The sequence below is a fragment of the Wickerhamomyces anomalus genome (genome assembly GCF_001661255.1).
Source record: "Wickerhamomyces anomalus NRRL Y-366-8 unplaced genomic scaffold WICANscaffold_7, whole genome shotgun sequence".
Lineage (NCBI taxonomy): Eukaryota > Fungi > Ascomycota > Saccharomycetes > Phaffomycetales > Wickerhamomycetaceae > Hansenula > Hansenula anomala.
Window position 1 is genome coordinate 648,039 of NW_017567116.1, and position 25,812 is coordinate 673,850.

The 25,812-nt window shown below is 33.4% G+C and overlaps 11 protein-coding genes across 11 annotated transcripts; 8 read left to right on the plus strand and 3 right to left on the minus strand.

The window, feature by feature from the left end:
* Positions 1-2,849: 2,849 nt before the first annotated feature.
* WICANDRAFT_81452 (uncharacterized protein) lies at positions 2,850-3,368 on the plus strand (the record flags this gene model as incomplete). Its single annotated transcript, XM_019185237.1, has 1 exon — positions 2,850-3,368. The coding sequence occupies one exon, from the start codon at positions 2,850-2,852 to the stop codon at positions 3,366-3,368; it is 519 nt and encodes a 172-aa protein (XP_019036440.1).
* Positions 3,369-4,153: 785 nt separating this feature from the next.
* On the plus strand, positions 4,154-5,089 carry WICANDRAFT_65492 (WSC domain-containing protein; the record flags this gene model as incomplete). The annotated part of the gene is made up of 1 exon (XM_019183919.1): positions 4,154-5,089. The coding sequence occupies one exon, from the start codon at positions 4,154-4,156 to the stop codon at positions 5,087-5,089; it is 936 nt and encodes a 311-aa protein (XP_019036441.1).
* A 507-nt stretch (positions 5,090-5,596) lies between these two features.
* Positions 5,597-6,973, plus strand: CUB1 (Cub1p; the record flags this gene model as incomplete). The annotated part of the gene is made up of 1 exon (XM_019180642.1): positions 5,597-6,973. A coding segment is annotated over one exon (1,377 nt), but the record flags the coding sequence as incomplete, so codon positions are not given.
* Positions 6,974-7,392: 419 nt separating this feature from the next.
* On the plus strand, positions 7,393-8,259 carry WICANDRAFT_65494 (uncharacterized protein; the record flags this gene model as incomplete). The annotated part of the gene is made up of 1 exon (XM_019183920.1): positions 7,393-8,259. One exon carries the CDS (start codon positions 7,393-7,395, stop codon positions 8,257-8,259), a length of 867 nt encoding a protein of 288 aa, XP_019036443.1.
* Positions 8,260-8,519: 260 nt separating this feature from the next.
* WICANDRAFT_81456 (asparagine synthetase B) lies at positions 8,520-10,223 on the plus strand (the record flags this gene model as incomplete). The annotated part of the gene is made up of 1 exon (XM_019185238.1): positions 8,520-10,223. One exon carries the CDS (start codon positions 8,520-8,522, stop codon positions 10,221-10,223), a length of 1,704 nt encoding a protein of 567 aa, XP_019036444.1.
* An 85-nt stretch (positions 10,224-10,308) lies between these two features.
* Positions 10,309-10,769, minus strand: WICANDRAFT_65496 (uncharacterized protein; the record flags this gene model as incomplete). Its single annotated transcript, XM_019183921.1, has 2 exons — positions 10,309-10,321; positions 10,363-10,769. The coding sequence occupies 2 exons, from the start codon at positions 10,767-10,769 to the stop codon at positions 10,309-10,311; spliced, it is 420 nt and encodes a 139-aa protein (XP_019036445.1).
* Positions 10,770-10,986: 217 nt separating this feature from the next.
* CHO1 (CDP-diacylglycerol-serine O-phosphatidyltransferase) lies at positions 10,987-11,802 on the plus strand (the record flags this gene model as incomplete). Its single annotated transcript, XM_019182443.1, has 1 exon — positions 10,987-11,802. One exon carries the CDS (start codon positions 10,987-10,989, stop codon positions 11,800-11,802), a length of 816 nt encoding a protein of 271 aa, XP_019036446.1.
* Positions 11,803-11,955: 153 nt separating this feature from the next.
* PTA1 (RNA-processing protein PTA1) lies at positions 11,956-14,022 on the minus strand (the record flags this gene model as incomplete). The annotated part of the gene is made up of 1 exon (XM_019185239.1): positions 11,956-14,022. The coding sequence occupies one exon, from the start codon at positions 14,020-14,022 to the stop codon at positions 11,956-11,958; it is 2,067 nt and encodes a 688-aa protein (XP_019036447.1).
* A 694-nt stretch (positions 14,023-14,716) lies between these two features.
* WICANDRAFT_86128 (uncharacterized protein) lies at positions 14,717-16,696 on the plus strand (the record flags this gene model as incomplete). Its single annotated transcript, XM_019186000.1, has 1 exon — positions 14,717-16,696. The coding sequence occupies one exon, from the start codon at positions 14,717-14,719 to the stop codon at positions 16,694-16,696; it is 1,980 nt and encodes a 659-aa protein (XP_019036448.1).
* Positions 16,697-17,163: 467 nt separating this feature from the next.
* Positions 17,164-18,309, plus strand: WICANDRAFT_65500 (uncharacterized protein; the record flags this gene model as incomplete). The annotated part of the gene is made up of 1 exon (XM_019183922.1): positions 17,164-18,309. The coding sequence occupies one exon, from the start codon at positions 17,164-17,166 to the stop codon at positions 18,307-18,309; it is 1,146 nt and encodes a 381-aa protein (XP_019036449.1).
* A 3,511-nt stretch (positions 18,310-21,820) lies between these two features.
* Positions 21,821-23,647, minus strand: WICANDRAFT_81461 (uncharacterized protein; the record flags this gene model as incomplete). The annotated part of the gene is made up of 1 exon (XM_019185240.1): positions 21,821-23,647. The coding sequence occupies one exon, from the start codon at positions 23,645-23,647 to the stop codon at positions 21,821-21,823; it is 1,827 nt and encodes a 608-aa protein (XP_019036450.1).
* Between the last annotated feature and the right edge of the window lie 2,165 nt (positions 23,648-25,812).

The following is a 25,812-nucleotide window of genomic DNA, read 5'->3' on the forward strand; positions in this document are numbered from 1 at the left end:
AGGTTTAACATTCCCCAAAGTAACAACCTGTTTCAGAATTTTCACAAAAATGTTATCATTATTGAAAACAACTTCATCATTTCCAGCACATTTATAGAAAATTCTATAACCGAATGTTGTTTTCAAAACGAAAACAAGTTTATTAATATAGTCCAGCTTATCAGCACTTGAAAGTTGCACCAATTCTTCAAAATAACACTGAGCAAATTGTGAATAATTATCAATAACTTGGAAAATCTTCTTTGTAACAATCAAATCAGTATCTTTTTGTGCAATAGGTTTGAAAGAATTTAACAAATTTGACAAGCAATTAACCTTGACTTTTAAAGTTTCATTTGGATTATCCCAAACAAGGCTTTTAAAGATATTATAAATAACATCATGTCTATCCAAAACAATTTCAGAGCTCAATCTATTAATATCATTCAATTCAAATTTATCTGTGCCCAAACATTTGATCAAATAAAACCCATTATCAGCACTTGACTTACGTTGGGTTTGAGAAGATGGTGTACCAACAAGATGAGAAAATATCCTCACACAGATTTTTTCCAAATATTTTGATCTCTTTTGTAAATTATCCAAAACTTTCATGATAAACTTCCAAATAAACTGATCCAATCCAACATTCTGTGGATTATTCAACAATACATAAAACATTTGTAATGATAAATTAACCAAATCATCCAAATCTGTATAATCATCACCAATTTTTTCAAAAACTGAAAACATTAACCCCAATTTTCTTTCAATACCCACACTATCCAATTTCCCATTCTCTGTGAAAAGTTTCAAATTCTTAGAAACAACATAAACTAGCCCTCTAAATGCCCTAACACCAGCCTTCTTGACAACTTGCTCCTGGTGTATTAAACATTTCTCTAAGACTCCATACCAAGGTGAACCTTCAATAGGATTCTCTTGTAAATAATTAGAATCATTGAACACCAAAATCGTCAACCCCAACCAAAGATCCATCGCAACCTTGACTTGATCCTGTAATAAATCCTCAATACGACAAGTTATATAAGTGAATGTACTTTGCTGTAAATCCAAGGGAGTCGAATTCAATGAAATTTGTGAATCCGGAGCAATTTGTAAAGTCTTGTGGATTGGTGAATTCAACAACATTTTAATTTCAAAATTGATAGTTTTCGAAGTTATAAACACTTTAGAAGATTCCAGTAAAGTTTGGATAGCAACTTGTTGTTGTTTTTGATATTGGGAATTAAAATCACAAAGACAGTTGAAAAGGAAAGGTAGCCAAGTTTTAGCATTTTTTTCCATCATTATTGTGTGGTTAATGATTAATGATTTTAAAGTGTATAGTCTTTCGACTAATAAGGACGATGAGTTGAAGTATTTCATGTTTAGAAGGGCATATAGGATGTATTCTTGATTACTCATGGAGATTTGTTGATGAACTTTATGATCTTTCAAGAGTTGTAGATTAGCAGTGAGTAAACTTTTGGAAACTGTTGGTTTTAGTATTATTGATGATGAATGGATGATGCACCATCTAACGTATTCAAAGTTTGATTTAGATTTTTTCCAAAATGAATTTATGATCTTGGTATTTGATATTAATTGTGTCAATATTTTAGTAATTTGAATATCAGTTCTCACCAAGAATGGATCTTTTGATGGGGTATCTGTTGATATTATTTGATTCTCAATAATGGTCATATCTCTTTTCAATAACCTTATTAGGTCAGGTAAATAATCAAGTAATGTAATGATCTTCCTATCATTCAAATCTTTCAACAATAGATTAATCGTAGCATAAATTTCAAAATGCTTATCACAATTTGATGATTCCAAAACATTAATACCACCATGCACAACATTTTTGAAAAAAATCAACTCCTGATTTGATGAAGTTGGGTTTGTTAATCTTGGTATATTTCCTGGAGTCCAGAATTCTATTTGTGATGGATTCACTAGACTCCCCTGTAGACTTGTTTGAGGTAATAATGGGTTCATTAATGGAGGTCTTGTAGTTGGTTTCAAGATTGATTTCTTTGGAGTTTGATTATTGGGTATTATAGGAGATGATTTATCAAAATTTATCAGATTCCCATCATTAAACATGACTTTTTTTAATTTGATTGGAGAAGATTTTGAAGTGTGGTGAACATCTGGTGAAGGTGAAGGTAATGAATTTGTTCTTGTTTGCCTTATAGGTGAAGATTGAGCCATTGGAGCCCTTTCTTGAACTATTTGCTTTGCATTTAATGGCGAAGAGTTTGAATGGTCATTTGGTGTAGTGATATTCTTTTTAGATCTTCTGCTTGATCTTGAAGGTGTTATTGAAGATGGAGGAGGTAATATAGGTGAATCTATAGAGGATAGTTTATTATTATTATTAGTTGAAGATGAATTTGGTTTTGGAGAAGGAGATTTCTTGAGACGTTTCCTCTTTGCGACATTTGTAGCTGTGGCCTTGGGCATTGCTGGACCTTTTCCTTTAGCTTTCGATCCAGTAGCCATTGGGAACGTATAAGGGGGTCTGGTTTGTAATTTGAAGAGTTGATTATAAGGTTTTGAAGGTTATAAATTTTTTGGTTATACGCGATTCACAAAATTTCGCGTTGTTCCTGAAAAGGAAATTCTGGAAACATGAATTCTTTCATCCCGACACAGTATATTGCGTTTTAGGCAATGGTTAATAGCCTCTGCTTATCAAATTTGTACTGTAAATAAACGTTTCTTTTTTTTCTTCCGGATCACCAAAAATTGATAAGACACAAATTTTATTACGCTCGTTATCTTTTTATAATTTGTTGTGAGTTTGTGTATAAAGACTCCCTATTCACTCGTTTAAGCATTGCCAACTCCCATCACACAGCATGTGCATGGCCAAACCAAGGCACATTTACAATAAAGAATACAGGGCTACTATTGACATTTTGATGCTACCACACGACGTTATGGTTGATAATTTAAAGATTGGTGATATTCAACAGATGGTTTTCGATAAAGAAGAACTAGAGAAGGCTAAATATAACAATATAAGTTGTCCAACTGCAAGCTATAACCCATACAGTGATTATAGTGATTCAGATTCAGAATCAGAGTTGGAACTTGAGCCATCATATGGTACGGCTGGTTTCCAAAAGAACGAAAAATCAGATTTACTCCCATTACCAGTGACTATGAAGAAACCAACCAAGGAAAAGATGACTATGGTCTCAAAGATACTATTAGTACTTATTGGGCTCATGCTTATGAGTTTGATAATCCATTTCACAAGTGATTATACGATGTTGAAGATGAATGAAATGGAAGTAAACGAATCATCAGTTGAGGAAGTGGAATACAAATACACAGAGAAGTTGGATCAGCTATACAAAGACTTCCACATATAAACCATCGACAAGAATAATACCCATCGTTTGTACAATAGCACATATATATATAATAACTAATAGAAATTTTAATGATTGATGTTACTATTGATGAATATTATGTAATCATGTAGTGTGTGCTTATGTCAGACTCGCGACACGCGATCTCGCTGAAAAGAAATTTTGAAGGAGTGAAGAAATTTGCAGCTCAAAAACGACACACGACGTTACTGGAAAAACGGTGGATAAAGAGGTTAGAGATATTGATTTATCTAGATACAAGCTATATTCAACCCAAATCAACACGTCTTTTCATCAGCCTTTTAACTTGTCCTCGTTGAATAAAAGTCCAACTGAAAAAGTCTAGAAGCTGCCAAAGCCCTTTTTTAGCCCAAAAAAAACTGAAAAGGTCGAGAATCGAAAGAAGGAAAAAAAAACGCTTTGAATTAATTTGAACAATAAATTTTTATGATCAAAAGAGAAATCGAATAAAAGAAAAAGCGTTTCATTTTGATTCTTTTAGTTTTAACAAAGTTATTACAACAACCTGGATTAACTTTTAGTTGTCACATTCATTCATTCCAAACACATTCATTCGTTATTTCTCCTTGTTCCAAGAATATAATTAGAACTTATCCTCATTCCGTTCCTTTCAAATATATGGGCAAAAAAAAATCTATATTTGATACACAAGGATTGCAAAAGACACCAAAATCAATATTATAAGAGCTACATACAATAGAGATATCAAAATGGTTCAACTCCAACTTCTAATACTAGCCTTACTGCCTATATCCTCTTTGGGAATGTCACAAGTAGGGTGTTATTCAAGTTTACCATCGTCATATTCGGATAAGTCCACATATCAATACCAATCATCATCTCATTGTTCAGATGAATGTTCAGGTTATTCATATTTCGCATTACAAGGTGGTAACACTTGTATCTGTGGTAATGATGCTCCTTCAGGCTCCAAGAGTTCAGATTGTAATACCCCATGTTTTGGATATGGTGAAGAAATGTGTGGTGGTTCAAATGCTTATATGATTTTTTCAACTGGTAATGGTGGTGGTGGTAGTGGTAATAGTGGTAGTTCAAGTAATGGTCAAAGTTCCACAAGTACAAGTAACACAGGAACTAGTTCCACTACAGGTTCAAATACCCAAACTAGTTCATCTACAACTTCGTCAAATACCCAAACTTCAAAAACTTCAACAACTTCATCAAAAGAGACTCAAGTGACTCAAAGTGTCAGTGGTAGTACTGTTGTCGTGATGTCTACTGTTGCTGTATCTGCAACACCAACAAGTTCTGCATCAGAATCTCAAACTCAATCCACATCGTCATCATCAACATCACCATCATCTTCTTCTTCTTCTGCCTCTGGATCAAGCAAACCTTCCAAAAAGACCAATTTAATAGGTCCTGTTGTGGGAGGTGTAGTTGGAGGTGTTGGATTAATTGCATTAGTTTCAGTGTTATTCTTCTTTTTACGTCGTCGTTCATCCAAATCTCGTGATGCAGAATTGGCAGATTCAGCCTATTATGATGCTATTAAAAGAGATAATTCCACTGTGGCTAGACCTTTGAGTAATCCATTTTTGAGTAAAGAAGAATTTACTGATCAAAGATTGAATCCAGTGATGTTGGGGAGAAGAAGAATCAGTGAGGGTTCCCTGGCTGATGAAGCTGATTATTCAAGAAAGATACTAAGGGTTGCTAATCCTGATGATGATTTATAAAGTTAATTGTTGATACACTGATTGTTGTTTTTTTTATTATAAAAATTTTGTTTGTTTCTTTTCAATTTGTTTCTAGTGTTTCTGATGTGATCTATTGACCACAATCAGTATTTATTATTATTATTATTATTAATTATGAGTTTTATGATGGAGTTTCTATTGAATTTGTAGTGTTTCTCTTATTGTCAAACCCCAGATTATAGGTCTTCGGATTGAAAACCACCTAATTCCACAACCAAACACACCATAAACACGGTTCAAATTAGCAACACACTATAACCAACGTCAAAACAAACACTCCCAGTGTATTATAACACCTTTTCCATCATCATAACCCCCTTTATTCAACATTCTCCTCATTAAAACAAACTGCCACTTGTGTCCGGTCAAAAACATCCGATTTAATTCCTTGAAAATTGAGAAATTTTAAGGAAAAAACCAAAACTTTTATAATCAACATCAACAACAACAACAACAAATAGCCAAAACCAATTAACAATCATGCCTCACACAAATGAGATACCAAAGAACGAACAAGACATATTCAACCAATTGACAGAGATCCGTACCAAACTATCAATCTTGAAAAAAGATCGTTCTCAATATCTAAATTCAAAAGATGTTTTATCCATATATACAAACGTTTTAACATTAGTTAAAAATTTAAACAATATTAGACATCAAGTTGAAGACAGAATCTCCAATAGAGTGGATCAGGTCGTTGATGATGTCTTCCAGTTATTATCCCTTTTCTTCATCACTGTTGGGTTGAGTAAAACTGCTCCGGCAACTTATGCCTCATTATCTACTGTGCAAAGATTATTGGAACATTTGAATGAATCAAGAGTTTATACTCATCATGATTTGAAACCTATCAAGGAAAGATTGAGTGAGATTGAGGAGATTATTGAAGAGAATAAAAATCCTGTAGATGAAGAGGAGGATTTCTTGTTAAAGAGGAAATTAAAAGAGTGTCAATTGGAGTATAATGAAGTTGAAAATAAAGTTGAAGATGTTGATAATTCTTTAAATTCTTTATTGGAGGAATTAATCACAACAAGAAGAAAATTGTTGAGTATTGCAGCTAGACCAGATTTTAAAACCCAGGAATTAACTCCATTAAAATTAAAATTACAAGAATTGGGTAAACATCGTGATCTAAATGGGAAATTTACATCTTTGGAAACTGGGAAATTTGAAGAAAATGGTCAAAGTGTTTTGAATGGGTTATATGATGATTGTAATATTTTGATCAAAGATTTAGAAGCTCATAAATTTGAATTGGATGATAATTTAAAACCTATTTATGATCGGTTAATTAATTTGAAAACAACATTGGAAGATTTATTAGTTACAAGAAGATGGACCCTAAGAGAAACTGATTTATACACTTATCAAAAAAATTTACAAGAATTGGATGACCTAAGAGTTGATGGTAAATTCCCAACAAAAGATGAATCTAAAAGTAATAAAGGTCAATCAATTTTGTTGTATTTATTAAGAAGATGTTATGCAATCATTTACAAGCTTTTGGAATCAAGTGAACCGGTGAGTGAAGCATTACAACCAATTCATAATCAATTATCAACAGTACGTAGATGTCTTATGGAAGTTAGAAGAATGGGTGGTATTAATTCTGCAAGAGAATTATATCCATATCAAATGAAGTTGGCATCATTGGATAATCTGAGAGAAGATGGGAAATTTATAGTGGATGGTCAAATTCCTGAAGGTCAAGGTACTTTAAATGCCTTGTTGGCTGAATGTTATGATATTTGTCAAGAGATGAAGGTTGAAGCTGAAGAAAATGAAACTGAAGAACAAGGGGTCTCGGATGATGTTGATGATGGTACTAATCTTTATGATCATGATGATGAAGAGGAAGAAGGCGAGGAAGGTGAATTGGAAGGTGATGATTGTGATGCATTGGATGATTATAATGAAGAAGATGAAACTGATTATCAACCAAGTTATGCACCAAGTATTGCAGGTTCTGAAGATCAAATTCCTGCGTGAATACTACAAAAAGAAAAAATATTATTATTATATTATTATTATTATTATTATGAATACGTCTATTATCTATTATTATATATTATATTAAGGTTATGCTTGTGATTTTACATAGTTTTGATGTAGTTGATCAGAGACGTTTTTCAACAAAAGTTCGCGAATTTGTTAATTTTACAAAACTTTTTCTGTTTAAACGATATTTTCAACATTATAAAAAATCCAAATAGCCCCAGTTTATTCAATTGTTTGACTCTAGCAATGTCTTTTCCACTCTGTATATTGTGTGGATTATGTCTAGTCTCTGTGCTTTTAAAGAGGTATTATTGAAACGAGTTGGTGATGATTATTCTGAAATATTTGTCCCATTTGCAATAACAAAACCAAGTGATGACAAGACACCTTTTTTCACCATATATAGTACAAAATTGATTGATGATTTCCCTATTGTTTTCAAAAAAGTGTTGCAACTAAATCATAATTCATTACCATGTGAAAGATTAGTTACAGTTCATAAAAGTCATTCATCAATTGAAGATTTTAATAAATCAACCATAATTATAACACAAGATCCACAATTAAATTTGAAACATTTAGATGAAAGTTTCAGGATTACTGAGGATTATTTCAGTGGAGTTTCAACGTTCTCCGTGGGGAATTATAAACCATTTATTGATATGCAAGGAGTGGAACATTTGAAAGATGAAACTATAATGTTTGGTCATGGTGAAAATTTTGAACGTAATATAACTAGAAATTTTAATGATATTTTCAAAGATTTTGAAATTAAAGAACATCATTTCAATATTTTCAAAAATTTGTTCAAAAATTCCAAAACTGGGGATTCTAATCAGAGTGTTAATGTTGTTGGAATGATTATTGTGGAGATTCCAAAAGAGAAGGATGATGATGAAGAAAAGGATTATATGCTGATATTGAAAAACCCTTCGATTCCAATTGATGAGTTTCTTTTCGAAATGGCCAATTATAAAGGATCAGATAAAGCTGTATTGTTGAAGAATGATTTCAAATTATATGCCAATGATGTTAAAGTTTTCAGAATCATGAAGAGAATGCTCCATGATATCTTTAAACAGTTACACTTGCCAATGACTCGATGCAATCGACGCTCAAGTGTCACCACGACTCCAGAGTGTTAAAATGACGATTAAATCAAATAAATGGCTATATAAATTCTGTATAAAGTGACTAATTCTATGACTGATTCTTATCTAATCCATCTGCAAAACGCATTCGCGAACCAACCGCCAAAAATTGCCTTTCAAAAAAAAATTCAAAAATGAGTCAAAAAGAAAATTCATCGATGAAAAAAAAAAAATGAAAAATTTATAAAAGAATTGAACATTTCTTAACAATTTCCAAACTAAAGTTGATATCCCACAAACAAATTTAGAAAACAATGTGTGGTATCTTTGCTGCATTCAGACATCCAGATGTCGACGCCTTCAAGCCAACAGCACTTCAACTAGCCAAAAGAATCAGACATCGTGGTCCAGATTGGTCAGGAAATGTTGTCAAGAATTCCACAATCTTGGTTCATGAACGTTTATCAATTGTTGGTTTAGATTCAGGTGCTCAACCAATCACTTCAAAAGATAAAAGTTTATCATTAGCAGTCAATGGTGAAATCTATAATCAAATACACCTAAGAGAAGAATTCCAAGATTATCCATTCAAGACATTATCAGATTGTGAACCTATTATTCCATTATATCAAAAATATGATATCGATGCACCAAAATACCTTGATGGTATGTTTGCATTCGTGTTGTATGATGCTCCAAAGGATCGTATCATTGCTGCAAGAGATCCAATCGGTATCACCACTTTATATATGGGTAAATCTTCAAAATCCCCAAAGACTGTTTTCTTTGCCAGTGAATTGAAATGTTTAACAGATGATTGTGATGAAATTGTTGCATTCCCTCCAGGACACGTTTATGATTCTCAAACAGATGAATTGACCAGATATTTCCAACCAACTTGGTGGGATGAATCCAAGATCCCAACAAAGAATGTTGATTATAAAGAAGTTAGAGAAAGTTTAGAATTGGCTGTTAGAAAAAGATTAATGGCCGAGGTCCCATATGGTGTTTTATTATCAGGTGGGTTAGACTCTTCATTAATTGCCTCTATCGCGGCAAGAGAGACTCAAAAGGCTTCACAACATGATGATGATTCCAAATTGGCTGGTGTTGATGATTCAGGTAATTTACATTCTCATGGTTGGTCAAGATTACATTCATTTGCCATTGGTTTACCAGGTGCACCAGATTTAATCGCGGCTAAAAAAGTTGCCAAATTCATTGGTACAATCCATCATGAACATACATTTACCTTGGAGGAAGGTTTAGATTCTCTAAGAGATGTTATTTATCATTTAGAAACTTTCGATGTCACCACGATTAGAGCATCAACACCAATGTTTTTACTATCAAGAAAGATTAAGGCTCAAGGTGTCAAGATGGTGTTGTCTGGTGAAGGTTCTGATGAAATCTTTGGAGGTTATTTATATTTCGGTGCAGCACCTTCAGCTGATGAATTCCATACCGAATGTGTTAAAAGAGTTAAAAACTTGCATTTGGCTGATTGTTTGAGAGCTAACAAATCCACAATGGCTTGGGGTCTTGAAGCTCGTGTTCCATTTTTGGATAAGGAATTTTTAGAAGTTTGTATGAATATTAACCCAGAGGATAAAGTTATTAAACCAAGTGAAGGACGTATTGAAAAATACATTTTAAGAAAAGCTTTTGATACATCAGATGATTCAAGTGCTAAACCATATTTACCAGATGAAATCTTGTGGAGACAAAAGGAACAATTTTCAGATGGTGTTGGTTATTCATGGATTGATGGATTAAAAGATAGAGCTGAACAAGTTGTTAGTGATGAAGAATTTAAAACTCCAAAACCTGAATGGGGTGTTGATATTCCAACTACTAAAGAAGCATATTGGTATAGAACAATGTTTGATGAATTATTCCCATCAAAAGCTGCTGCAAACACTGTTATGAGATGGATTCCAAAAGCTGATTGGGGTTGTGCTGAAGATCCTTCAGGTCGTTATGCTAAATTACATGAACAACACGTTGATGATAAATAGATTATATATATATAAAAATTAAACGTAAGATTGAATGATTTCAATAGCTTCTTTTGTACCATCAATGAAGAATCCAATGAATTGTTTATAAACCAATACTGAATATTTTTCAAAAATGGATAAATAAAAATTATAATACAATTTAATCAAATTGCCCAATTTATAAGTTTCAATCAATTCACTAACTTGATATAAATTTAAAACACCATTCTTGTAATCATTACAGAAAACAATTGAATAAAATTGATTAAACCAATCATTAAAACTTAGTATAGTGAATACTAAATTCCCCAATATCAAACTTGTCAAGATTCTAAACTCCACACCTTTATGGGTATTGGCATATGATAAATATAGTGACAAGTATAATAACAAGATTGATAAAGTTATAATGGATTGACCAAATGATGTGGAAATTAAAGATGGTTGCACTATTGGGATTATTGAACAGAAATTGTTAACTGGGGTGTTATTGTGGGATAGGAAAGATATGGATCTTTCCTGACCTGGGTGGACCAGTGAGTATAAAGAATTGAGTAAAGACATGATGAATTCAACAGTTTATAGCACTTTATAATAGATTTTAATAGCTCTAATTGTTTATATTACGCGTTGGGTATAAAAGGTTGTGTCAACAGGGTAAACAGCGTGTTAAAATTCAGCACATGGAAAAGCAAAACAGCAAAAGTCAAAATTCAAATCAACTTCAACTTCACCAACATCACCAACTTCAATCACCATGTCCAAAAGACAAACAAGATCAATGGATAAAGAACACGACACCCCAATCACCACTGGCTCTTCACACGCCATTGACGACTCCATCCACGGAGATCAAGATTCAGAAGTTGAAACCAAGCCTCCACCAATCAGAAGATCATCCTCACTATTCTCACTAGACCTAAACACAACACCATTAAACCCTCCAGATGACGAAGATATTAAAAAATTCACCAGTGATGATATCCACTTCAGTCTTGTCCGGAACTTACACCTCGCTGACTTCATCACCATGATGAATGGATTTTCAGGTTTTTATTCAATAATCTCATGTCTTAGATTCACATCAACAGGATTACCACATTATGTCCAACGTGCGCATTTCTTCATACTCTTGGGTTTATTTTTCGATTTTTTCGATGGGAGAGTGGCTAGATTGAGGAATAAATCTTCATTAATGGGACAAGAATTGGATAGTTTAGCGGATTTGATTTCATTTGGTGTCGCTCCGGCATCTATTGCATTTGCCATTGGGTTTCAATCCACAGTGGATGTTTTGGTGTTGTCATTTTTCGTATTGTGTGGATTGACAAGATTGGCTAGGTTTAATGTCACGGTGACTACGATTCCTAAAGATGTTGGAGGGAAGTCCAAGTATTTTGAAGGGTTGCCAATTCCAACTTCGTTGTTTATTGTGGCTAATATGGCGTTTTGGGTTAGTAAAGGTTGGGTTAATGATGACTTACCATTTGGGTTGGTTTTGAAAGGTGGGTTTTTGGAGTTTCATCCAATTGTGAGTGTTTTTTTCATTCATGGTTGTGCATTGATTTCAAAATCGTTGAAGATTCCAAAACCATAAGTGCGAGCCCGATAGGGCGAGTCATGAGATCCATTGGCATAGCTAATACTACAACTGATAAATGATTGAAATCGTAGCTAGTCAATACCACAAACTAATAAATTCTGAAATCCGTAGCTACAAACAAACATCCTCTAATATGCAATTGACAATCTAACTATACTCCTCAGGCAAATACTTCTTCAACAACCCCAACGCCCGTTCTTTCAAATCCTCATTATTCTCATAAAAATCCTTTAGTATCTCCAAACACACCTCCTTCACCGGTGGTTTATAAATCACCAAAAACTGCAAACTCTGGAAACCAAGTGCACTCCTCTCAGGATCTATACACAACGACTTCAACTTCCCCACGAGCTCTGCATTCAAGTAGGGCACCTCACTCAACAACCTGATGAAAATTCGTCTATCCCCCATCTCCAAAAACGGGATCAACGTATCCATCAACTTCTCACACCACTGCAAATACGTTGGTGTCTTGCGGTCTGTGATGAACTCTGTGAACCATTCTTCATTGAGCCACTCAATCACTATATCGATCCGGTCATGGATGTTTGCAAGAAAGTACTGGAAGATGGATTCACGAATGAGGTCAGCGTATTGGGGATGTTGGGATAGTCCGCGTGTGGCGAGGCGGGTGAGGATGGTTAGCCAGGATTTGGAGTCCCATTGTGTTATGGCGATTTTGTTTAGTTTGTGGGATGTGTCTGGTGTGTTGGAGGTGGTGGTGGAAGTGGTGGTGGTGTTGGATAGTTTGTAGAAGTTTTCAATAATTAGGTTGAGGTGGGTTTTCTTGTCCTGGATTGATAAAGGGGATGGTTGTGGGAGGATGTATGTTGATTCTATGTTGTCCATCTCGAGGATTTGGTTATTGTCTTGGTCATCTTTTTCTGTATCATCAATTGGTTCTTTAACTTCTGGGATGGAGGTAGATGAGGGAGGTGGTGGTGGTGGTGGTGTCTTGTTGATTAAATCTGCATAACGAGCAGAAACAATACTTAGTGCACTGATTAATGAATTCATATCAACGTTTAATAACGTTGCGATGGCAATGTTTGATAAAGTTTTCAAAGGGATTTGTGAGACATCAAAATTGCGTAATTCATTATTTGATTCAATTAATGTGTATAATGATGAATATTGATTATCATTTGTGATTAATGAATTTGTAGAAGGTTGTAATGGGGGGTTTTCTAATTTGATTTTTTTGTTTGATTCAATTGATTCATTTAATAAACCTCTTTTCCTTGTTATATCCATTGATGAATTGATTTCATTGATTAAATTGGTGGCCTTGTTGTATATTGGAGATTGTTGTGATAATAAATTTGATTTTGTTAAATAATTTAATAAATTTTTCAAATAACGATTCATAAATCTTTTCATTAATTTAAATTTTAAATTTGAATCATTTGAAAATTGATATTTATTGGAGGTATTGAATGATATAATTGAATTTAAAATCTTTGTATTGAAAAGTTGGAATCTTTTCTGTAAAATTATAACAAGTGCATTGAAAATACCAATAAATTTTTGTGGGATTAAAAATTCTTCATCATTTAAATAATTGATTAATAAATCTAATAAACCTTTAGCTTCAGCATCCAAGACATTCTTATTAATAACTGTATGATTTTCATTAACATTGGCAATTGATATTTCATTGCTATTATTATTATTTGACCTTCTTGGATCCTTGGAAACTATATTTGAAGTTTGGATAATTATAATTTTGGAAATAAATTTCAATATAGTCAACTTCACACCAATTGATCTTGATTCATCCAAACTTGAATCATTTGATGGGACCAATGGATAGGTCGAAGACCAAGCAGCAATGATTGTTTGCTTCAAATGATCAAAATCTTGCCAAATTAAAGAATTTGAAGTTTTAGCAACAAGATCAAATATACAATCATAAATATTTGTGGAAGTTAGGACAACATTTTTGAAGATCAAGACATCATTAATCTTGGAAAGATGGATCAAAGCAGGTAGGATCATGGATGAAGTTTCTTGCCTTTGATGGAATGAGAAATCTTTATTAGCCGGGGAGGTTATATCGTTAAAGAATTGTGAACACCATTGATGAATTGATAGGTCATTGGATGAAGGTTGTTGAGTTGCAATTGGGATGATGATTTTGAGGACCGTAGGTAGAGTTTTGGGGTCTCTTTGGACCAGTTGCTTTGACTGGTTGAGTTGGTCTATGATGTTCATGGTGGTTGATCTTGTTATTGTTATTATTGATGATTGATTGATTGATGTTATTGAGTTGAAGAATGTTTTTTTCAGTTTGGGCTTGTTAGTGCTGGAGTTTACTGTTGTGTGTGTGTAAATGTGGGTACTAAGAAATGATAGTATAGATCAAAGGTAGAGTATTATAGTATTATGGAGTATAGTATAGTATAGTAATATAGTATAGTAATAGTAGTATAATATAGAATAGAATAGTAGTATTATGGTATTATAGTGTATTATCGTGTATTGTATTTGCATTTGTATTGTTCTGATCTCAAAGGTACAATCTCTATCAAAAGGGTCCCATCTGGTGACTGAGCAATTGAGTAGAAAAAGAATTGGAATTAGAAAAGAATACTAATACTAATACAATTATAATACAATACATTCCAACATAGACCATACAATAACTATACAATAACCATAGAACACACCAATACACCAACAACTACTTAATACTCCCCCTTCCAAATACCCGCAACAAGCGTTCCTTTGATCTAGACAATTTAATTTTAGATCAGAATCAAGAGAACAGCCATCAACATCATTGATTCATCATCACCAACTTCAACTACATCAACTAGACCAACTGCATCACCTTCATCTTCATCACCCTTTGATTACTTCCTTTCATTACACTCGTCGCTAAAGCTCCTCGCAACGTCGCTACGCCATGAGCTACTACCACTACATTGACGATGAAACAATCCTTCCCAAAACAAACTACAACTCTCCCTTCTACTCATCAGTCCCCTTACATTCCCAACCAACAGACATCCTATCCAAACGGTTCGAACTATGGAGACAAATCATCAAGTCATTAATAAACTATTTCAAATCAATAGCAATTGCAAATCAACAATATAGTAAAATCAATGATAATTTAATCCAAACTATAAACTTCCCCTTCTTCACAAACATCTTCCCCAAAGTTGGTGGTGTGGCAATGGAGAATAACAAGATATTCGAACCTCATGTGGAAGATTTGAAAAAACAAACATATTTTGCCAGTTTTGGAAATGGTTCAATCCAGGATATTCAAATATTGTTGAAGAAGTATCATTTGAATCTGGGTCAACAACAAAGAACTATCTCAATTGAGTTGATAAATACACTTGTCCCTAGATTGGAGGAATTACAAAAAGATTTATTCATCAAGATTAGAGAGATTAAGAATTTGAATAGTGATTTTAAAAATAGCTTAAATCAAGAAATTGCCATCACGGGTCAATGCTTGAATGATTATATTGATGTTGTCAAGATGTACAAGAATGGGGTGATTGAATCTGGGAGTGGTAAGAAGGATCCATATTTATTGAGATTAAAATTGGAAATTCAATTAAAACAACAATTGTATCAAGAAAATTATCTTGAAGAGGCTTTTATCAATTTACAAATTACTGGGTTGGAATTGGAGAAGATTATTTTCCAAGAGATTCAAAATTCTTTGAATCGTTATAATGAATTAATTTCTCAAGAGATTTTTGTCATGTATAATGATTTGATTAATGAATTACACCAGGGGATCATCTCCAAGAAAAATTTCTTTGAATGGGATGAATCAATTAAAAAAGATTCAAGTGCAGAGTTTAAAAAGCATTTTCTAACCATTTTACATGATGATCAATTACCAATTCCAAGAAAATTATCCTCAATAAAATATCCATATAATAAATCAATAATTTCAAAATGTTTTAGAAGTGGATATTTATTGAAAAAATCCAAATTATTGAAAAATTATTCAAAATCATTCTTCATCCTAACAATTAACTATCTTCATGAGTTTAAATCATCAAATTTAATGGAATCACCAACCCCAATAAATTCAATAAATTTAAATGATGCCATATTAACCGAATCCAACGATATGAAATTCCAACTACACGTTAAGCATATAATTGGACCAGATAATAAGATCAAGACCCATAATTATGTTTTCAAAAGAAGTTTAAACGAGATGGATGAATATCAATTCAAGAAATGGATAATTGATTTGAAAAATATGACAAGTTTTAATTCGTTCAATGAAAGATTTAAATATATTAATGGGAAATTATCAAATTCAAATTCAAGATCAAATACTCCAATGTTTGAAATTTCAAATCCAATGGATAATATTGATAAAGTTAATGAGAAGTTACAAAATTTACAAATTACATCGATAACTAATGAAGCTAATGAGGGTAGGGAGGGAGAGGAACAACAAGAACAAGAGCAAGAACCAGAACCACAGGCTCCTTCACCATCACAACTATCACCATCACCAAATGAGCAACAAGACATCCCACAAAACTTCACCCAATTTGCCCAAAACATCAAACCAACCCTTCCAAAACTTTCATTATCATCACTCCCAAAAGTTCAAATCCAAGAACCATCACCAATCCACCCCTCCACTACCACCTCCACCTCTTCAGAAGACCTAATCAAACTTGCAATCCAACATAATCAACAAGCTAGACCAGCATCTATAACTTCATCCACAAACACATCCTCATTAGGCTCCTCTTCGATAAGTGCAATCGGTGTGCCTACGTTGACTAAACAAAAGTCTCATATAGATCTAAATGGTAGTTTGTACAAGGATGAGGATAAGAAAGAGGAGGATGATGAGTTGAATAAAGTGTTGGATGCTTTAAAGAATGAGGTATAGATTAATAGATATTGTATGTGGTTATTTGTCATGTATTAGCTAAGCGATGGGCTCAAAGTTTCTCCACTTGGGAGCGGGAGTGAATGGGCCATTGAGGGTATGGCCGTTGAATAAACTAATGAACTAATAAACCATTAATCATTAATCTATTAATCTATTAATCAATAACCAATATGATATAATATTCTAATCCATGATCTAATACAACATTATAACCCATAACCGATAGCTATTCCCTCCCACTTTCCCAGGGCCCAACGGACTCTGTTGACTCATTCTCGGAGAAACGAATATTAGAGTGGTACGCACACGCCTTAATGTTCCGAGTGACTAGAGAAGTTTTCAATATTATATAAACGACACAAAGCACCATGATTCATCTCATCAACTATTAACTATTAACTATTAACTAAAAGCCTATACATCAACAGCCCAAGAGCCTAATGCAAGACAAACTCATCATCGTCATGGTGGGGCTTCCCGCCAGAGGCAAGTCCTACATCACAAAGAAAATATCAAACTACCTCAACTGGCTAAACATCAACAACAAGATTTTCAACGTTGGTAATAAGAGAAGATTACAACTGTTTGAATGTGAGGAGCAAAATGCTGATTTCTTCAACCCAAACCAATCGAAGAATGTTGCCATTAGGGATCAGTTGGCATTATCCACCTTGGATGATTTATTGGATTGGTTGAATAATGATGATTGTCCCGTGGGGATATTTGATGCAACTAATTCCACTATAAAGAGACGTGAATTGATTAAAGAGAGGATTTCTAAAAGGATGCAAGGACAGAATTATAATGTCTTGTTTTTGGAGAGTATTTGTAATGATTTGGATATCGTGGAGAATAATATTAAATTGAAATTGAATGGTCCTGATTATAAAGATGTCGAGGATAAATTTGAAGCTTTGGATGATTTTAAAAAAAGATTACAAAATTATGAATCGATTTATGAAACGGTGGAGTCTAGGGAATGTCAAGATTATGTTCAATGTATTAAAATTGTTAATATTCATAATTTGAAGAGTTTTAATATCTTTGGTGTTTATTCTTTAATGTTGCAAGGATTTTTATCAAATTATAATACTTGCAAGAAGAAAATTTGGTTATCTATAAACAATATAGATTCATCAAAATTCATACCATTGATTATTAATTCTTCAAATTTTTTGAAAATCATGTCTGAAGAAGCTGAATCAAATCATCATAAATTAATCCCCAAATCATCAACATTGGATCAAATCCATGATTTGATTCTTGATCTTGAATCTTCAAACTCTGATGTCCTTATCCAAACAACTGATCAATTCCTTATCAATGGATTATTCAAATATTTCAAACCTTTACAAAAATTTAATCAATCCAACTCCTCCTCCTCAAACATTGATTTGAATTATGAAATTATCTGCATCAACCCAGATCATTATCAAACAGATTTCACCAAGATTGATATAAGAGAATTATACCCTTTGGAAATGACTAGATCTAATTCAAACGGGAGTAATACAAGTGAAATATATACCCCAATTAATGTTGATGGGTTGGATCAATTTAATTATCAAAATTTATTGGAAGTTAATGAAAAATTGGAATTATTGAAATGAAGAAGCTCACTGGCCTGAGAGAATTTACCAAAAAGTTTATTGTTTTTTATGTTATTTATTATTGTGCTCTATTTGATATAGTTATACAGATTATATATATTACCCTTAATGACCATGTTTTATGACCCTTGAAATCAGTAGTTGATCTTGTGAATTGAGAGTTCAAGTATGACGTATTTTATGATTGTATTGTGTAATTGAGCAGTACAAAATGATCCCGAATGTCCTACAATATCTGAAAAAGGATATCAATCATTTGTATTAATGACAACCATGGAATTGTGTAATCCATGAGATTGTGAATAATAATGATGGTTTTGTTAGTTTGAAGGGTTGTATTGTTTTTAAACAATCAAATCATCTTCAACGCTAAAGAAGTAGCATAAGAGACAATATGCTGATCAAAATAGAATCTATTTCCCGACGAACAACGCTGACAACACACTATCACACTATATTATCAATTATATGAAAACAACAGAATCAGGACCCAAATCATTGCGAGCAAACATCTTGACCACAAGAAAAGAACGTTTGACGCTAATTATACCAAATTCAAAAAACTCAGGTTATAACAGCTGTCTAAGAAGTGCTAAACAACCAAGCCCTTTTCAGAACAACCATATGAAATGCGAGAAGCAATGTACCAAATTACAAAAAAACAATGTGGCAAGCTCTTTCTGGAATGAACAAATATTTGATAATGTGATTCGTGTTTCCATGTTGATTTTATGATTGAATTTTTTTTTCTTCACCATGATTAGCTAATCATCGTAGTCATACACGTAAGGTTTAGAATAATGATAATGTAGATTGATGAAATGTATGCAGGTGTTATCGAGTATTTTACGTAGTATTGAAAAAGAGTAAATCATTTGCATTGATAACAACCATGGAATTGTTGAGATCCATGAGATTGTAAATAATAATGATGATTTTGTTAGTTTGAAGAGATGTATTGTTTTTAAACAATCAAATCTTCAACAGGTAAACTGTAGTGCAACTAGAAGAGAAGTTTGCTTGACTGGATTCATTGTTGAAGAATAAATAATCAAAAATAACCGTTGGACAACACTCTCATATCCCTAAATAAAAGATTAGCATAATGAGTTGAATAACTTGATGTGGAGATGTGAAGCACAAGAAAAGAACTGTCAATGCTAAACATTGCAGATTCTTCCCAAGTGCGTTCAATGGTGATATTGAATAGATGTTTAATTAACAAATTAGAAAAATGGTTGAAGAATCACAATGCGATTTGTGTTTCCTTGTTGGTTTTATAATTGATCAAGTTTGTTTGTTTTTTTCAAATCGTCAATTAACCGTCATGATTAGGTAATCATTTTTAGAATAGAGGAAAGGTCTAAAATAATGTGTAATGTAAAATGATAAGGTTGTATGCAAAAGTTCTCGAGTATTCTACGTAGTATTGAAAATGTATATGATCATTTGTATTAATAACAACCATGAAACTGCTAGATCCATGAGATTGTAAATAATAACGATGATTTTGTCAGGTTGAAGGATTGTATTGTCTTAATTAAACAATCAAATCATCTTCAACACGCAATCAGTGCATCAAAATAAAAACATGACAACAGTAAGTATTGACAGTCAAAAATACCCAATGGACTAGCTGAATCAAACAATTGATCCACACTTCATTCCTTGAGCACAAAAGTCTCATGCAAGAAAGTGGGAAGTAACCTGTTGATTTCTTGTTGAAGGAAAGCTTGATCTTCAAAAGTCATATGAATCAATGGACGAGCAGAAAGATCTGAGATGGGTGAGTGAAGAAGTAATTGTTATATTTATACAAATTCAAACATTTAGACTAAGCATACAGATCACAACAATTCAGGTACATACATCAAAAAATTTTCGGACTTATCTAATATGAACTACTATTGAGTTTTGGAAACCCAAAGTAAGATGAAGAAAGTTATTGCACATGATGAGAATTAGCAATTGATAATAATTCATGTTTCCTTCTTGATTTTATAATTGGACTTTTTTTTTTCATCATCTTCCATCAAGATTATCTAATCATAGTAGTTAAGCTATAATATACAGAAGCGCCTGGTTTAGGATTATTGCAAATTGAAATATTTACTGTAATATGGAAACACGTTATCGAACTATATCCAGCTACAAAAGTCTTGAAAAGGGGTGGATCATTTGTATTAATGACAACCATGAGACTGTTAAGGCCCATGAGATTGTAATAATAATGATGATTTTGTTAGGGTCGTGCTTGAAAGAAATGTATTGTCTTTCAACAAAAACTCATTCTAAACAAGTTGAAAACATCCATTACCCATGGAATATAGCTTGAAAAAAAAGACTTTCCTAGAAAAATTCGACATTATTAGCAACAATAATCAGGCAATGTTAGCGCTAGAAGCTCATATCATGTACAATGTACTGCAGAACGACCACAAATAACGACGAAACGAAAGCGGACAAGGTGATCAATTTTGAAAGAAGTTCAAAAAAACTTATTCTTCAATCTATTCATCACCACACTAATTCCAAGGACTTATTAACACTTTGAGCAAAAGTTTGCAGTACTATGATCAATAGCAACATTGTAAGAATGTACCGATTTCTTGATTTTGTAATTGAAGTTTTTTTTTCGACATCATCATCATCAAGATTAGCTAATCATAGCAGACGTTATTATAAATCTATATTATATGCTATAAGTAATTTACCCCCTTTGGTGTAAACCAGGAGCGTAGAAACATTGTGTACAAAAATTTATTAAAATTGAAAAGGTGTCATGTATTTCAGAGATCCATAAATCTGTTTAAACTTATGAGACTGTTTGAATAATGATCACTTTAATCAGTATGGAACATACTCAACCATGAACGTAATTAAAATCCATAATATGTGAGGCAAAGAAAGAGCAGCTAGCGATTCTATGGAAAAGCTAAACTATCTCTATCATGTTTCCAATTAACGAATAATCACAACATACCAGAAAGTAGGTGAATTGCTTTGCCCCGACAATATAGGATCCAAATTAACTGATCATGGAGAATTTCAACAGTACCTTGAGGTTAAGGGATGTCTAGGTCGACCACGAACGACTTTGATTTGTACAAATTTTCATCCAAAATATCTGAAACAACCCACAATTTAAACGTGTTACTAAATCACATTATAGCTGAGTAAAATTATGCTAAAAACACGCTAGAAAACACCCACATCAGGTCCTAACGATTTTTCTAATCAATTCAATACAAGAAACGGATTAAAAAAAAACATCTTCACAGCCCTCTGAAAATATATTGAACCGCACTGAAATGGCAGATGCTGTCCAGTGTCCTGTACAACATTACATTCATCAAACAAAGCAGGCAAGTGTTTGTCTGGTTTTTCACCTCTTTCAATGATATCAAGACATTTCTACAATGATACATAATAAAATCATATTTTTACTAAACCCCATTAAATGAAACCAATTATATACACACATAAATCAAAAAAACAATTATTACTCTTCTCACTGTTTTTCCAAATCAACATTCATTACGTCATCACTTGAACTAGATGCAGTAGTACCTTTATGATCACTTGTAGCATTATTCTTCATTAGAACTCCATTATGTCCATCACCTTCACGCCCAACTGATCTAACACTTTTTCCGTCTTGTGAAATATTTTCAATATATTGTGCCTCTTGTTTAATACTAATACTTCCAGTATCATTAACATGAACATTATTGATACCACTAACATCTGGACACAATTCAGCACCTCTTCTACCAATCAAATACCAAGGTAAATTGAACAATTCCTCCATACTTTCCAAAGAACGACCACTAATCTCTGGTAAAAAGAACCAACACCAAAACAAACCCAAGATCAAGACACCTGAAAAGAAGTAAAAACATCCATAACTTGTCATTTGTAAAAGCATTGTTGGAGTAGCCTTAGAATTACCATACTGATTAGCAAAATGAAATGTCATAATTAAAGCAACTGCAAAATTACGAATTCTTAATGGAAACATTTCACTATTGATCAAATATTGAATTGAATTCCAACCCATTGTCCAACCAACACCGTTTAAATACAACATAGCCAAGGCACCTGTCCCTGCTCTTCTTTGTGATGGGGTTGGATCAAAATCATCACTTGTAGCTTCTGGAACAATAGCTAAATAAGTGGCAAAATAAAGTGTTGAAAAAAATTGAATAGTGATACCTGTGTATAATGATCTTCTTCTACCAATATAATCAATCAAAAAAAAGGCACACATATAAGCTGAAAAGAATTTAACAACACCCAAAACTGCAGTCATTAATAATTTTTTGGTTCCTTTATAACCAACCATTGCTGTTAATTCTGGCATATAAATAGTAACTGCATTAGCACCTGACCATTGACCCAATATTTGTGCAGCAATACCAACAAATAATCTATATCTAATAGATTTAACTAAAAACAACTCTTTAAGCAAATCAACTCTAGATTTCTTACCAGTTTCTTCACGTTCTTCAATCAATTGTTCTTGAATATCTGAAATTTCACTAATAATATAAGGATGATTTTCATCTAAATTTCTAATCTTGGATAAATTTTTAAAAGCTTTTTCAATTTTACCAACTTTAACTAACCAACGAGGAGATTCATTACAAAGCCATGATCCAATAAATAATAATCCACCAAGTATAATCTTTACAGAAGTTGGCATGATCCATTGTTTCGCTGATGAACTTGAAACGTGTAATGCAGTACCATAATTTGCAAAATATGCAATCATAACACCAAAATAAACAGCACCGGCAAAGACACAATTACATAACCCTCTGATAGATTTTGGTGAAACTTCTGAAAGATAAGTAGGTCCAATCACAGTAGTTTGACCAATAAATAAACCTTCAATCAATCTCCCTGCATATAATTGACCCACTGATTTTGACGTTATTTGAATAATCCCACTAACTATCCATCCAATACAGACAACTTGTAATGTTCTAATTCTACCCAATTTATCAACAAGATACATAGCAATAAGACACCCGCCAATTGAACCCAATTGAACCATGGAAGTTATATTTGATTTTAAATTTGCCAATTGTGATGATGTTTTAGAAGGATCTTTTAAACCAAATTCTTTAATGAATGACGTTTGAGCAACACTACCAGAGATGTTACCTTCATCATAACCTCTTGCACAACCCAATATACCAAATACAAATACTGATATATATAAAGTCTTGTTGAAAATTTCTGGTGGAGAATTATCATTATTGAAGAATTTCTTCTTTAAGGAGAATTTCTCTTTTGATGGTGTATGTTTCCCAATTGTTTGTGTAAGTGTCATTGTGACTAAACCCTTTTATGTGGATTTCAGAAAGATAGCCAGTTTGAAAGCAGGATCTTGTTCAGTATTTATAAGCTCTAATCAATTGGTATCAGAGGGGCTTCAGATCAACCGGTATGAACCATTAAGTCTTCCTCACCAACGGTCTGTAACAATTTATAACCCACTTGTGCAAAACCTTGAATAGCAATGTGCATAGACTATGTTCTTTACAAGGGAAATTAAGGGTACCTGTCTTAGAAACCAGTCATTCATCTTCTGTTGGGAAATTTGAGTATTGGGTATTGGGTACCTATAATTGTGAGGGCAAATTTCCTTATTCTGTTCATAGTAGCCTAATTGTTGTGATTTTGTCCTTTTGGTTAGGTCATGAATCCGATATCTAACAGCATGAATTCCACAACGTACCATGTGTATAAAGCAGTGTAGGATAAGCTCTAATGTGTCATACTGGTTATTACTGGGGGTCTAGTCCAGTTCAGTCACGGTTGTTTACAACTGATTGTCGTTGAACTAGTGGAATCTTTCTCTCGTATCGTGGTGTTTGCTGGGAAAAAACTTCTGGTAGGAACCCTCCGGCTGGTGATGAAACCCAAACCGTGATCAAGAAGATTTGAGTCAGAGATAAAAAGTACCCACTAGTGGTGAAAGATAAGTCTGACTGATATGGTGTAGCGTAAGAGAATGAATGACAATGTAATGTACTACACATGATGGTTTTAAAGTGACCGTTGGAATGCCCAGTTCTTGGTATAGCTTGTCTAATTGTTCAACGCTCGCGAAACGCCAAAAAAGCTTGGTTAGGCTTGAATTGCCTAAACAGAGCACCACAGTCCAAACAACATAGGCTAGTGTGCTGGGTCCCTGTTCCAATCGGAAACTTTGAGCAGAAAACAACTCAGGGACTACCTATGTTGTATTCCCAGGGAATTGAGATGGAGAATTAGATACAGCCGGTTGGGTTGGGGTAGGTGCAATTACTGGAATAGGTTGAAATAGTGAAGAAGTAAAGAATCAAGATGTAGGAATGGTTAAAATCGGAATCAGATATATGTTCATCTTTTCAATTGTACGAGACTTTATGATTCTTTCCTACAATTATACGTGTCTTGATTGGCTTCGTCTCCACAAAATTGCAACTGTATGGTGGCTCGGATTCCTGTTTGCGACTCCGTCAAGCTGGTGGAGGTGGAGGTGATTGTTACGCGTTTAACACGGCTCGCAGATACGGTGCTTGATGAATAGCAAGTCTATGGATATTAATGGAATGGTTGGTGGAATAGGTACCAAAAGAATGCTTGAAATCATGACTGATGAAGTTCAGCTAACTTATAGGTTGCTTCAATTTGTGCATTCATCCATGTCAATGAAGATCTAATCATATAGGCTATCTGTATGCCCCACTACAACACTTAAATCAAGAGTCTCAAGAGTGAACCAAAGCGTGTTGTACAGATTCAATTGTTAGTCTCTCAAGTTTAAAGTGCTGTAGTCCGTTTCTAGTCTAGGAACTCTGTGCTTTGTCGTGAAACTTGAAGTTCAACAAAATGCAAGTTACTCCAAATCAACGGGTGTCAGATTCAAAACCTTAACCATGATTAGGCGTTGAGATTTATGGTTCTAATTATTAGTCTGCATTACTTGCTAAACTTGACACATCAATTGTTGGTGTGAGTAGCTTTGCTCTCAAACTTCATGTGCTCATGAATATGAAATCATTCTGCATCTTTACTATCCAAGGTTTGGTGTTGTACTCTTCTCCCCTGCTTCAACTCAGTATTCTATATTCTATATGTACAGCAGCTTTATCCCAAATATATTCTGAGGTTTGCAGGAATTTGATTACTATAGTTGGTTCAGTGTATGAAAGGCTTTTCAATCAAGATCCGATATTACAACACGTCAACTAAACCACACGATCAGGCACAAAACTTCATCGACTCGGTTATTCAAAATGTTGACCGTGCTCTATACCCTGCTTAGTCTGACATTTGGAAAGCTGAAGGGACCCTTTGAAGGATTTCTGTACCTGAAGGCTTTCGATGTGTCGAGCTTTCCATGATGTTTGTTTTGACCGGAAGACTGCACCCGGAGCTTAGATCTGGGGTAAATTCTGAGAGATCCAACTTTTTAAAGCTTGAAATATTTTCTCAAGATTCACTGAA